At 53.3% G+C, this 13653-nt stretch overlaps 1 protein-coding gene across 1 annotated transcript in view; it reads right to left on the bottom strand.

Moving 5' to 3' along the window:
• Window positions 1-13172, bottom strand: part of CDH22 (cadherin 22) — a 70224-nt gene extending 57052 nt beyond the window's left edge. The window contains exons 1-2 of the mRNA XM_032606205.1: window positions 12921-13172; window positions 3036-3330 (exon numbers count right to left, since the gene is read on the bottom strand). Coding sequence (XP_032462096.1) covers window positions 3036-3330; window positions 12921-13172 — 547 coding nt within the window. The remainder of the gene's footprint in view (window positions 1-3035; window positions 3331-12920) is intronic.
• Window positions 13173-13653: the final 481 nt, after the last annotated feature.

Here is a 13653-nt window from a genome sequence, read left to right as displayed (position 1 = left end):
GTGACTGTGGGTACATTTTCTCCTCTCTCTGAGCCTTGGTGTTCCCATCTGTTCAATGGGGATGTTGACATCAGTCCTGCCATCACTCGGAGTTGAAGTGAGTGAAGTGGTGATGGGCAAGCCAACCTGGCGCATATGGGGCTGCACCTCCTTCTGGATCCCTCATCCCCATCCACTCTCCACCCCACAGCAGAGGGGAATTTCTAAAATGCAAGTTTGCCCATGCTACTTCCTTGCTTAAGCCTTTCCCAGGCTATGTGCTTCCCTCAAGTCCTTCGCATATGATTCCAGCTTCCTTCTCCAGCCTTATCTCTCTCGTCATCTTTCTAGCCTTTTCCATGCAGAAACATGCAGTTCAGTTTTGGGTGAAGAGACAGAGGGCCAGAGTCTCCAAACTCTGGGCCTGCCAGAGTTTGAGTCCAGGAGTGAGGGCTGCTGGACCTGGGAAGTCAGGGCTTTAAGCTACTCCTCACTTGCTGTGTGACCTTGGACTCCTGCTCTGAGTCTCATTTCCCCACTTGCAAAATTGAGTTCTAAGTGCTCCCTGGGTCTTTGCCATGGACAACCTCCAAATTTATCTCTCTAGCTCAGACTTTGCTGCTGAACCTGTATACTGAACTGCCTTTTCCAAGATCTTTCCTTGGCTTTCTAATAAATACTTCCAACTTAGCAAGTCTGAAACCAAACTCCTGATTTCCCTCCATCCCCCCAAAATCTGTTCCTCCCACTGTTTCTTCCATCTCAGTAAATGGAGATTCCATCTATTTAATTGCCCAGGTCAAAATCTCGATAGTCATCCTTGAATTTTCTTTCTCTCACGCCCCACATCCAATCTATTAGCAAATGCTTTCAGCTCTACTTTTGAAATATATCCAGAAGTTGACCTCTTTTCAATACCCTTACTGGTACCACCTTGTTCCAAGCCACCATCATTTCCTGCCTAGGTAACTGCAATATCCTTCTCAATGGGCAATCTGCTCCTGCCCTTACCCCACCTTCCCATCTAATCTTCATGGAACAGCCACAGGATCCTGTTAAAATTAAGTCACATCATGTCACTCTTCTGAACAAGCCCCTCCACTGACTTCCCAGCTTGCTGAGCCTAAAAGGCAAAACCCTGACTATGACCACGTGGCTGCGTGATCCGGTCGCTTTTCTGCTTCCCCTCAGAGGGAATTCAACCTTGGGACCTTTGCATGTACTTTTCCCACTGCCTGGAATGCTGTTCCCTAGGGCCCGTGCCGTCACTTCTTTCAAGTCTTTGCTTCAGTGTCATCTTCCCAGACCCATGATCTGCTAACTTGTTTCCTGCCTGTCTTCCTCGGCCAGAATGTCCGCTCTGTGAGAGAGCAGGGAGGCTGGTCTACCTTCTCCTCGCTGTGTCCCCGGTGCCTATGCATACTTGATCAATGAATGAATGAATCCGTTCAGCAGACACATAGCCTGTCACATGCCCAGGCTATGGCCGTGCAGGGGCACACCTGTGCACGTGTGAGATGCATATGTGCAGCAGGCACGCGTGCACCGTGCGTGTGTGAATGCCAGCCCACATCCACATTCACACCCTCGCCATTCCCTGTTCTCCCACCATTCCTTCATGCTCACCATTTTCTCCGGTCCACTCCCTTCTCTTCCGTCACCGGCTGCCCACTCACTACCCACCAATCTGCCAGATTTGGTCCAATCTGGGGAAGCCAGGGCTGACTGCACTCTTCCCCCAAAACCCAAATTCCCCCAGCCTCTGACATGTAGCTGCAGAGCTGGAAGGCCAAGTGAGAGGCAGTGCCAAGCCCTTGGCCACAGTATGTCAGCGACAGCACGTGTTCTAGGACCTAGGGCCACTGCTCCCTGTCCGGTCTGGCTTGCAGGTGACTTAGCCTAACGCGGTGGGGAAGGTGGCAGCTACTGGCTTGCCCCTCATGCCACGACTCCAGCTTCTACCATGAGCCCTCGGCTAGGTGGGACCTTGATGGTCGTTCCACTACCTGTGGGCCCTACGGTGGGGGAAGGCAGATTCGTCCAACCTTTCCTTTCAGTGTCCCGCTGCCGTGCAGATGTGTTTCTGAGGGTGTCTGGGTCTGAAGGCTTCCTGCAGATGCGTGTTTCGGTGTGCGTCCTGCCTTTCACCAGGTGCCCCTGGTGTTTGCAGCCACACCTGGGAGGGGGTGGCTGAATCTGTGTCCGGGGGCTCGGCCACCTCTGTGAGCCTGTGTCCCCAGGTGGCTGGGTCTTGGTGTACTGGGGCTTCCTGTGGCCCGCGGAGGAAGCTGCCTGGAGGTTGTCGCGTCTGGCTGTGCCCATGCCTGTCTGCGGCTACGCTCTGGTGAAGCCCGACCCCGGGATGGTAAAAATGTCTGGCTGTGGCTTTCACCTGTGTCTAGGTAGGTGTCTGTGCATAAGCTGCATCCATATGAGGGGCTGTTTCCTGGGTGACATCGCATGTGGCTGTGTGTCTAATGCGAGGGCACGTCTGGCTGTGTGGTGGGGTCTTGTTTCAGCTATGCCCTCTCTGGTTGATTTAGGTTGTAGGTGTGCCCATGTTCGGTTGTACCTGCATTTGTGTGGGAGTCGCGGCCAAGGGCTGTGCTGTGTCTGGGTGAGTTGAAGTCTGGGGAAGGGCCGTGTCCAGGTGGACAGCCATGCCTGTGTGTGTGACTGTCCCGATGCTGTCCACGCATGGGGCCGTGCCTGAGCCGGGCCGTGTACAGGTGGACAGCCGAGCTTGTAAGTGGGTCTTGGCCTGTGCGATTCTGTGTGGGTGTATAAGCATGTCCAAGTATGTCTCTGTGTCTGCACGTAGGTCCATGTCCACATAGGGACCGTGCCCGTGTATGTGCCTGAGATCACGTGTGTGTCTCTGTCCAGAAGTGCAGCTGCGACTGCCCGGGACTGTGCCCGAGTCCGTGTGGGCACCTGGGCTCACACCTATACCCTGTCTCCCCTGCCCCTCCCCGCGGCAGGCTCCTTCTCACAACCTGGCAGCTCCCCTTCCCCCGTTCCCCGGCTCCCCGCGCCCCTCAGAGCCGGCAACCCACCTGTGGGTGAGAGCTCGGCCACACTGCCAATGTAGGGGCCGTGCAGGAAGCGGGGCTCGCTGTCGTTGATGTCCTGCACCTTGATGATGAACTCCGACTCAGGCTCCAGCAGGCGGTTGGTGGCGCGGTCCCGAGCTTGAGCCCGCAGCGTGTAGAAGGTTTTCTGTTCCCGGTCCAGGCGCTCCATGGCGTGGATGTCACCCGTCAGCTCATCGATCAGGAAGATGGTGCCAGCGCCCTCGCCTGAGATGGTGTACTTGATGGCCCCGTCACCCTCGTCTGAGTCCGAGTGGATCTGGGGAGGCAGGGTGGAGGCTGGGGTGGGGGCTCCTCCTGGCGCTCCCCCTGGCCAAGTCCCACTGGGGGCCTGTGCCTAAGCACAGCTCTTCTCTGACATACCCATTCTTCAGTGAAGACACTGAGGCTGGGGAAGTCACGCGTCATCCTGGTCCCAGGCCTCACTGTCTGGGCTGGAGTGCTTCACTAGCCCGCCATGGCTTTTCCTGCTCCAGCCCTGCCCCTGCAATCTACCTTCCCCTCTGCAGCCAGAGCTGTCAGCCTCAGGGGCAGACCTGAACACGTCCTCCCCCGCCTGCAACCCTCCCATGGCTCCGTATCGCCCTTACAAAGAAATCAGAACCACCTCCACAGCTCTCTGCTGCTTCCTCGAGTGCCCTGTCCTTATTTCTCTGTCTACTGAAAGTCTACTCATCCTGCGAGGCTCAGTTCAGATGCCACCTCTTCCCAAAAGCGTTTATGGATTCCCTCCCTGCCCCTACCTCCAACCCCACCATTCCCCTCCAAGATCTTTGCAATACAGCAAGTTATCATTATCACGTTCAGCCCGTAGGACTGCTGCAGCCACGCTTCTCAAATCTCAATGTGCATGCAAACCACCTGAAGATCCTGGTAAAAAGCAGATTCTGACCCAGGAGGTCTGGGGTGGGGCCTCAGAATCTGCATTCCTAACAAATTTCCAAGCTGCTGGCCATGACCTCACTCCAAGTTATAGGTCCAGGATCCCTAGTCTCTGAGCCCCCGGAGGTATTTTCTTACTCATCTGGTACCTGGAGAGCCAGCCTCAGGGCTTGGCACATGCCGGGGACAGGGAGTGCAGGGACAGAGGGGGAAAGGGGATGCAAATTGGAGGAGCACCTGTTATGTGCCAGGCACTGTACTGAGAAATTTACATACTTATCTGGTTCAGAGTTCTTTAAAAAAAAAAAAAAAATCCCTACTAGGGGACTTCCCTGGTGGTCCAGTGGTAAAGAATTCGCCTTCCAACGCGAGGGATGCGGGTTGGATCGCTGGTGGGGGAACATGCCGCGGGGCAGTTAAGCCCGCGCGCGCCACAACTACTGAGCTTGCGCGGCTCAACGAGAAAGCCCGCGGGCCGCTAACTACAGAGCCCACGCACTCTGGAACCCGCGTGCCACAGCTAGAGAGAAGCCCGCGCGCTGCAACGAAGAGCCCACGTGCCGCAACAAAAGATCCCGCATGCTGCAACTAAGACCCGACACAGCCTAAAAAATTAAATAAATAAAAACAAATAAAATAAATATTAAAAAATAATCCCTACTAGAGTAGGTTTTGCTATCGTCACTTTGCAGATTTTTTTTTTTTCACTTTCCCACTGAGGATTAGAGAAATAGGATGATTTGTTCAAGGTCAGACTGCTGGAGGAACCGGCCTGGTCCACAGCCTGGGCTTTCTCACTCTATCCTCAGGCCTCCTGGGAGGAGCCCATGGAGGCAGAAGAGGCAGTCCAGCCTGGTCCAGCCTCGGCTCCAGCATCACCTCCCTGTGAGTCCTCGCACAAGTCACTGTACCTCTCTGGGCCTCAGCTGCCTCCTCTCTAACATGTGGGTCATAATAGCACCTCCTTCTAGAGGTACTGGAGGGGCTAATTGAGCGTAAAGTCCACATAAAGCCCTTAGCACCTGCCTGGCACCAGGTGACACAATATGTAACGGCCAGCCCGGCAGAGGCACTGCCCATGGGGTGGTACTGCAGCAGGGCCCCTGCTGGTTCAGATGGGAACCCCTTGGATGCTGGATCACAGAGAGGTCGGAGGGGCTGAGGAGGCTGAGGCAAGGGAGAGGAAACAGACTATTTACCACAGGTGGGGAGCTTTTTCACTATTTTAACAACCGGCACAACGATACCAGTTTGTACAAGCGGAAAATCAGCCCTGCCTGTGACATAGTAAGTGTCCCATAAATGGTAGCTATCGTTATTATTATATTATTACTAAATGTTAGCTATATATAACTAGGATTTAATCCAGGCACTGTTAAGCTCCAGAACCCAGGCTGTTTTCACTGCACTGAGATCTCCTGGGCAAGGAACCAGCAGAGGGACTGTTCTCCCAAATAGAAACACCCAAGTCCTTATCCTTCAACGTCCAAATCTCCGAGGCAGCTCTGAGCAGAGGAAAATGCATCCAATGAAGCCGGTGACCTTGGGCAGGTCCCTGCTCCTCTCTAAGCTTCCGCAAAGATGGGGCGTGAACAAGAAAATCCCTAAGGCTCCTTTCGGGCCAGGACGGCATGTACCCCAGCCCACTCGGCAGGATAACAGGTGCCAATGAAATCACCATGAAGAGGGATGAAAGCCCACCCCCTGCCATGCAGGAGGAGTCTGAGTATAAATTCTGCTGGTGGAACTTTGTGTCTGAAAGGTGGATTACAGAAGTGCCATTTGGAAGATTGAATGGCCCATAAACATTTTCATATTTCATTAGCCGATTAATGGGCATCTCTCTCTTTTTGGCGAGTCTGCTGATTCTCAGCAGAAATTGCAGGGAGTAAATGGAGGCGTTGGGTGGAAACTTTCCGGGTCCCTGTCCTGTTATAGATTGCCCCAATTAATGCCCATCCTGGGCTCCACTGTGAAGCCTTCTTCCTGTCCAGTTACTGTTAATAGATTTCTCATAAGTGGCTGGATTGTAAAAACCTCATAACTCAGTTTAATACCCCCAATAAAATTATCTCAAGACATCAGCCCTGAATCACCGGCAGTGCTGGGGATGAGGAGACCTGTCTCTCCTGTTTGCTGTTTATGCTCTTCCTCCACCTTTGCCCAGGGGAGCTGGGGACAGGAGAGGGCAAACGTGTTCCCTTTTAGGGTGCCTCCACCCACTTCCCAATCAGACCTGTTGCGGCCTTTTATTTAATCAGTAAACATTCCCAAAGAATGTGGGAGAATAGATACCATTTGGGGGAATGCTTAACACCTGTAATCTTATTAGTCTTCGTCACCGCCCTAGGAAACATTATTATTATTCCCGTTTCTCAGATGAGGAAACTGAGGCACAGGGAGGGGAGGTCATTTGCTTTGTCACCCAGCTAAGTGCAGGAAGCCAATCTCCTGATCCCACGGCTCACTAATGTTGTGATCAACCTGCATGGCTTGTTAATTTTACCCCCTGGGTCTGTTTTTCCATCTGAGAAATCAGATCAAGTCCTACCTCGCACAGGTGTGGTGAAGATGAAACGTGAGCATGTTGGTAATGACCTACACACTCTGTAAGTGGCTGTCTCCTTCCCTTTCTGTCTCCATCATGTCCCTGCTGCCCTTGACATTTTATCTCAGACCCTGGCCAGGGATCACCTACCACTGAGGATGGGGGAGGAGGGAGTGGAACCCAGTAGTGATGTCACTGATACTCTTCCATGAAGCACGACACAGAGCTCACAGTGGGGTGCAGTGGCTACTCTCTGGGGACTGCAGAGTCCGAACAGGGCTGGTCGGCCTGCGGAGAAGCTAAGAGCTCAGAGCTGCAGAGTTGGGCTGGGTTGGGGCTGCTCGCCCCACCTGCCTGGGTCCTGGCTCTGGAGTGGAGAAGAAGTGTCTGTGGTTCTACTCCAGGAGGATATTTCTCAAGAATCTCAGCTATGAGGCTGGAGGACGGTGCTCTTATTTACCGAGCACCTACTATGTGCCGGATTGCAGGCCTCTGCAGAAATCTAATTTAATTTTGTGGCATATGTAAATATCTCCCCATTTTCCAGGTGAACAGACCGAGATGGGCTTAGCTCTGTTTGATTCCAAAGCACAGGTGGGTCCCTCTGCAGCCTTTGGAACCTGGTTAGTCCACTTACAACGTTTCTGGCTAAAGAAGCGGGAGAAAGGAAGATGGAGTAGGCTACAGGGCATTCACTGGGCTTCACGGCTGGGGGAGAGGCCTGTACCACCCTGTACCCGCAGGCCATGGTTATAGGCGGCCTTTTCAATCTGAGCCTCTATTTTATCAATTTTATCATTTGGAAAAGGACTTCACGACACAGATCAGGAGAAGTGATGGGCCTCGTATTCAGGAATGGCCGGGTGCCAGCGTCAGCTTTGTCTCCCACTTGTTGCCTGGCCCTGAGCAGGAGGCTACCCTCCTCTGAGCCTCAGTTTTCTCATCTATAAGTGAAATGGATAATGCTTCCCCACAGAGTCCAAAGATTCATCAGATAATATGTGGGAGCTCCTGGCACACAGTAAGTGCTCAGTGAAGATGAGTTTTCTCTCCTTTCCTGGCACCTGGTCTCAGAAGAGATTGAGGGTCACCTAGTTCATCCCCCCATCTCCTGACACAAGAACCATAGGCTCAAATCCTGACCCACTGGAGACACAGGGGCCATCATGCAATATCTTCTTGTCTTTTAAACTCAGCTTGTTTCCTCCTTCAGGCAGCCCTCCCAGATGCCTTCCCATTTGCCCTCCCGCTGCTCTGTATCCCTGTCCCATGCACACTCCCCTCTGCTCCACACTCGCCTGTAACACCTTCGTGTTGCAATCTGTCTCCTCAGTTGTCATGGGGCTCAGGGGCAGGGACTAACTTTGATTTGTCTTTGTCTGAACTCCCCACGCCTGGCACACGCTAGCTGTCCTGACAATGCATGCAGGGGAAATACAGGGGGAGTGGGACAGACGAGTGTGAGTGTGTATGTGTGTGTGTGTGTGTGTGTGTGTGTGTGTGTGAGTGAGATGGTGAGCTCCCTGAGGATCAAGCATATGGCTGTTCATTGCTCCCTGGTCCCCAGGATAGGCCACAGCACCAAACACTGAATACATGAATAATGAAATATACAACTGTCATTAGAATTCTCCAACTGTCTGCTGGGATTTCTGGAGGATCCAGTCACTCTGTTAAATCCCAGGTGCACATGAGCTAGACTAGGAAGGTCAGTCACTGGGCACACTTCTAGACCCTCTGCTGTTACCTCCTTGATAGTTCATAATGATCTTGGGACTCAGAGATTATCCTCTCCCCATTGTACAGTCTGGCAAGCTGAGGCTCAGACAGGGCCCGTATCGTACTTAAAGCCACACAGCTAACAAGAGGCAGCCCGAGGCCTGTCTGGCTCCACATCCTCGGTTCTTTGCATCGGGTATAGACGGCCCCTGAGGGAATTCCCCCTCCCTAAGCCCCAGCCCTGGATCATAAACAACATGAAAAACACCAGAGTGATGGCTTCTCATCCTGGGGGGCTGAAAAATGGGATTTACGAGGCCATTAATTACTTCCTCCTAATTAAATCAAAATTAAATGCGAGCAGAGGTACGTTTTCCTTATTAAAGACAATTAAACGGACTGTGTGGCTACACAAATAAAACGAGTCCAGGATTTAAACGGAAAGCAAATCAAATAAAAAGCCTCCCCTGGAACGAGGGGTTTGTTCATGTCTGTGCTACTCGTAAACCAGGAGTTCATCAATTTTCTTTAAATATTAGCAACTTAATTAAATCTGCTCTCCTCCTCACCTTAATCCTGCCGTATATCTAAAATAGATCTCACCGCCCACAGGAGCTGGTCATAAGTGCTGACCCCATAATTCTCTCTTTAAAAAAAAAAAAAAGAAATTAAAAATCCTACAAAATCCACATCCAGCTGACAGAAGCCTCGGGGGAAATTACAGTTCGGAAAAGGGATTAGTCCAAGTACCCAGATTATAGGGAAATGTTGGTAGGTTGCTTTGAGGGTGGGTGTTGTGAGAAGGCGAGGGGAAGAGGTGAGCCAGGCTGCCGGGGGTGGGGAGTAGGGGGGGCAGGACAGCAGAGGGAGCTGTTGGTGTGGGGCCCTGGTGACAACGACCGGGGCCAGTGGTTCCTGCAGGTGCTGACAGGAGCCCGGCGGTGAGTGATGGAGGAGGCAGTTGTAAAATAGGTTACCGTTGGGTGCCCAGGGTTCACGCGGCTGACGGTGCTGTTGCTAAGCTACCTTTGGAATTCGGCAAGGACAGAGGCTCCCTATGGCTCCCTGGGGCAGGGGACCGGGAAGCAGTGAATTAACTGAAACCGTGGAGAAGTCCTTTTTCCCTGAAGAGCAAGGGAGCATGGTATGAGTGTGTGTTTGCATGCACGCACACGACCACTTGAACAAATGTGGGACTTGGCTGGAAAGGGGACAGGTGGTTTTTTAAAAGGCTGAGCTCATATTCCTAGAGCGAGGGGTGGGCTGGCAACCGCGTCCCCCTACTTTCAGGTTGCCCAGAAGGCTTTCGGAATTGGGGGCAGGGGTTCATAATATCTATGCGTACTCTAGGTGGTGGAAATAATAGGTGAGACCCATCATAATAAAAGCTAATACTTACTGAGCACATACCAGGTGCTCTCCAGGTTCCTGACATATGCTAACTCATTGAATCCTCACCGCAACTCCTTGAGGAGGTGCCAGGTATAGCCTCACTCAGCAGATAAAGAAACTAAGGCACAGAGAGATTAAATAATGTGCCAAGGTCAGAGAGGGAATCAGCAGCAGAGCTGGGATTTGAGCCCTGGCAGTCTGGCTCTGGTTGGCCTCCCTGAACCACACACTATACCATCTTTCACAAGAAAGGGTGCTTTGGGCACGTGTTTGCAAAGAGATGGAAACTTCTCTCTCCTTCCTGCATGGCGTGCTTTTCTGTAGGTGGCCTTGAGAGTAAGCAAGGAGGGGCCGTGGGTGAAGATGATGGAGGGGGAAGATAACGTAGTCATGACAGCAGTGGGGATGCTGCGAGAGGCTGCTGTGAAGAGAAGACCCCCAGGGCTGGGCAAAGTGCTTGGTTCATAGAAGATGCTTAATATAGGAAGGTACTGTACAGCACAGGTAACTCTACTCAATAATCGGTAATGATCTACATGGGAAAAGAATCTAAAAAAGAGTGGATATATGTATACGTATAACTGACTCACTTTGCTGTATAGCGGTACAACATTGTGAATCAACTATACGCCAATAAAAATTAAAAAAAAATTGCACTGGGCCCAGACCCGGTGTCAGGAGAGCCTTGTCTCTTGGGGTTGGTTCTACCACTGTGCTGGTCTCACCCCATCTCTGTTAATCCAAACTCTCTGGAAAGCTAACTGGCCTTGGCATGATGTTCTCTGCCTCTAGCCTCAGCCTCCCCATCTTCTAAGGCAGGGACTTACTAGGGTCCCCCCATCGCCGACAGACTACGGTTCAAGGCAATAGGGGTGGCGTTTGACTCATGACGATAATGGCTAGGTGGATGCAGTTTGCGAGTGGTGAATCAGCGGCTGGTTTCTCTCATCTTTTCAGGAGGTGAGCGGCTGAGGAAGCCTTCTCAGAGCCCCAGCTTCCGGGTAGACAAGCGGACTGAGGTGCCTGAGACCACCACAGCTGACATTCAGGGAGATGTGTCAGAGTCCTTCCCTGACTTTCTGGGGCTTCCTGGACCAAAATCTCTCTCCCAGGCCTGGAGGTCTTGGAGATGTTTGGAGAATCAGAACACAGGTTCCAATCCTGGCTAAGTCACTTGCCCACTGTCTGCCTGCCCTCTCTGCGCGTCCAGTTCCTTGCCCACAAAAGAGAACGATTTCTACCTTGCAGTTTAAGGGTTAAGTGCTTCACGTGGGAATAATGAGAAAACAACAATAAACAAACAACCAGGCCACAGGCCGAACACTTTCTGTGCTCAGTTTTCTTCTGTAATCCTTTCAACAACCCTCCGAAGTGGGCTCCCCTAGCCCCACTTTTACAGACGAAGAGACTGAGGTCCAGAGAGGTGAAGTAACTTGTTTCAGGTAATACGGTTAATGGGTTGGTTGGCAGAACCGGGCCTCGAGCTCAGGCGTGTCTGGCTCCAAAGTCTGCATCCCTAGCTACCTCACCATTAGCTATTGCCCAGCTGGCACTGGTTCCTCCTTCCCCCTCCCCTCACCCCATTCTACCAGCCCCACCATCTCACCGCCCTGGCTGGGAGTCAGGAGTCCTAGGCTCTGCCACTAGTTTGCTGGGTGACCTTGAGCAGAGACATGAACCTCTCTGTGCTCTGTCAAATCTTCACTTTGCTCTGTTGTGGGGATCAACTTCAGCCACATGTATGGAGGGGACAGTAGCCAAGGACCAGGGATGACTGTATCTAGACCAGTGAGAATCTGGGTTTCCTGCAAGACAAACCCACAAGGTTTACATCAAACTTTCCTCTCCTCCTTGTCGAGGGTCCTGAGCCATGAGCCTTGAACTGAGCAGCTTGGTCAGCCTCCCAATTCTCAGACTCATTTAAGCACACAGGAAATTCCACAGTTGGTCCCCCCTCACCTCTGCTGACCAAAACTTCCTGGAAAGCTGACTGGCCTCGGCAGAAGCCAGAGAACTGTCCCTGGGCACTGCGCTGCTTTTCCTGCCCTATAAACACCCTCCACCTCAACATCTCAACTGCGGACAAGTCTCTGAAAAAGCCAGTTTCCGTCAGGCCTCCATGTCTTTTGATAGGTTATGCCCTCTTCCCCATCAGCCTAAACTCCTACTCATACATCAAAACCCAGCTCAGGCATTTAGAAAACACTTCCATGAAGCCAGCCAACACATACCACTTATTAAATGCCTACTCAGTGCCAGGTGCTGACCTGTGAAGCTTTTTATGTACCAGGGTGTCTCCAGCATCGCACCCATGAGGGGCTCAGGGATTAAATGGATGAACAAAAGTCCTTCTCAGCCCCTTATACTCTTAGGGCACAGATCTTCTGCCACGTTAAGCAACATTTACTCAGAGAGTTTGAGAAAGCAGCTTTCATTCCTTCATTCATTCATTCAATGAACAATTTGTGAGCAATGTCTGTGCTAGGCACTAGGGATTTTATGGTGAGCAAAACACACAATCTAATAGGAAAGACATGCATTAATTGCATAATCAAACAAGCACACGCATAGTTAAGTGTTATGAAGGAAAGATACCAGGCCCTAGGAGGGCACATAACAGGGAGGGATGCCCACATGCAGAGGGGTCTGTCCCAGCCTGGTGTGGTCAGGGGCAGCTTCTTTCAGGAAGTGGCATTTGAGCAGAGGCCTGAGTGCGAGATAAAGTAAGCAGCAGAAGTAGTAGAACGGAGCAGGAGAGAGCAGTTGAGGGAGGCAAACAATCTAGATAAGGGGGGATGGGGCTGGCAGGAGCCTGTGGGAGCATCGGAGGGACCATCAGAAGGGCATCAGAAGGGTGTGTGGTCGGAAACTCAGAGCGAGCGTGGCAGCAGATGAGGCTGGAGGAGGAGCCGGTCTTGGCAAGCGGCGGGAATCTGGATTTGACCTCAAGTGCATGGGAAGCAACTGAAGAATTTTAAACACAGTGGGGACAGTTTGTGTGTGACACGATCAGATGTGCAAACTCGTTTCTCCATTCTAGATGTATCTAGCGACAAGATGGACTGGGTTTCCCTCCCTACTAGTACTCTTTGCTCTAAGATGCAGAAGGAAGAGGAACTAGAGAAGGATGCGTAGTACTAATGGGAGCAGAGTGATGACCCTATTGTCTGCTCCTGACCAGGGGCAGCCGGGAGGAGGCAGCAGGGACTGAGATTTAGGGCGGGAGGGGAACTGGGGTCCCTTGCGTCTACCAGCGGGCGTCTCCGGGGTCCCGGGCGCGGGACAGCGGGTGCGGGGTCCCACTTTACCTTGCCCACGTACAGGGGCTCGGTGCCTGTGTACTCCTCCACCACGAAGAACTGGTTCCACACCCAGCCGCGCTTCACGCGGCCCGCGCCCGGCGCGCCGTTCTGCGCAGCCCCGGACGCCGAGGGCGCAGGCGTGCCCGCCGCCCACAGGGGTCCCGGCGGCGGCGGCGGCATCAACAGCAGCAGCAGCAGCATCGCGGGCGACAGCGCCGCTCCCACCCGGAGCCCCCGACCGTCGGGCCGCGGCCTCATGCTTGGCCTGCGAGGGGCCCAGGCCCAGGAGCATGGACGGGAGGTACCAGGGCGTCGCCGCTTGGTGGCAGGACGGAGCGGCGCCGCGTCACATGGTGGCCTTAGCGCGGCCGCCGGGGCGCCGCCTCCGACGGGGCACCCGGACAGGCCCGCGGCCCTAAACGCCGCCCAGCCGTGGAGGCGCCCGGCTGGAGGGGGAGGGGGCGCGGCCGCACCCGGGGCATGGACGGCCCCCCGGGGTCCCCGCCCGCGCCCCCCTGGCGCCGCCGCGGCCGGATCACCAGGCAGCGCCTTGGCAGCTCCGGAGTCTGGGGTGCGTCATGGTCCCTGAGTGCAGGTGTCCTTCGGGGACGAGAGGCCGTCCGGGCCAGGAGCCTGCGAGAAAAACAAGAAAACATCAGAGGAGGCTCTCTGCGGGGACAGGGCAGGTTGGGTCCACCTTTTCGTCCTTTAGGTACTAATTAGACACCTACTATGTGCC

Source organism: Phocoena sinus, chromosome 15, assembly GCF_008692025.1.
Source record: "Phocoena sinus isolate mPhoSin1 chromosome 15, mPhoSin1.pri, whole genome shotgun sequence".
Taxonomy (NCBI): Eukaryota; Metazoa; Chordata; class Mammalia; order Artiodactyla; family Phocoenidae; genus Phocoena; species Phocoena sinus.
Note: the sequence above shows the minus strand (reverse complement) of the source record. Positions and strands in the feature narration are given on the sequence as shown.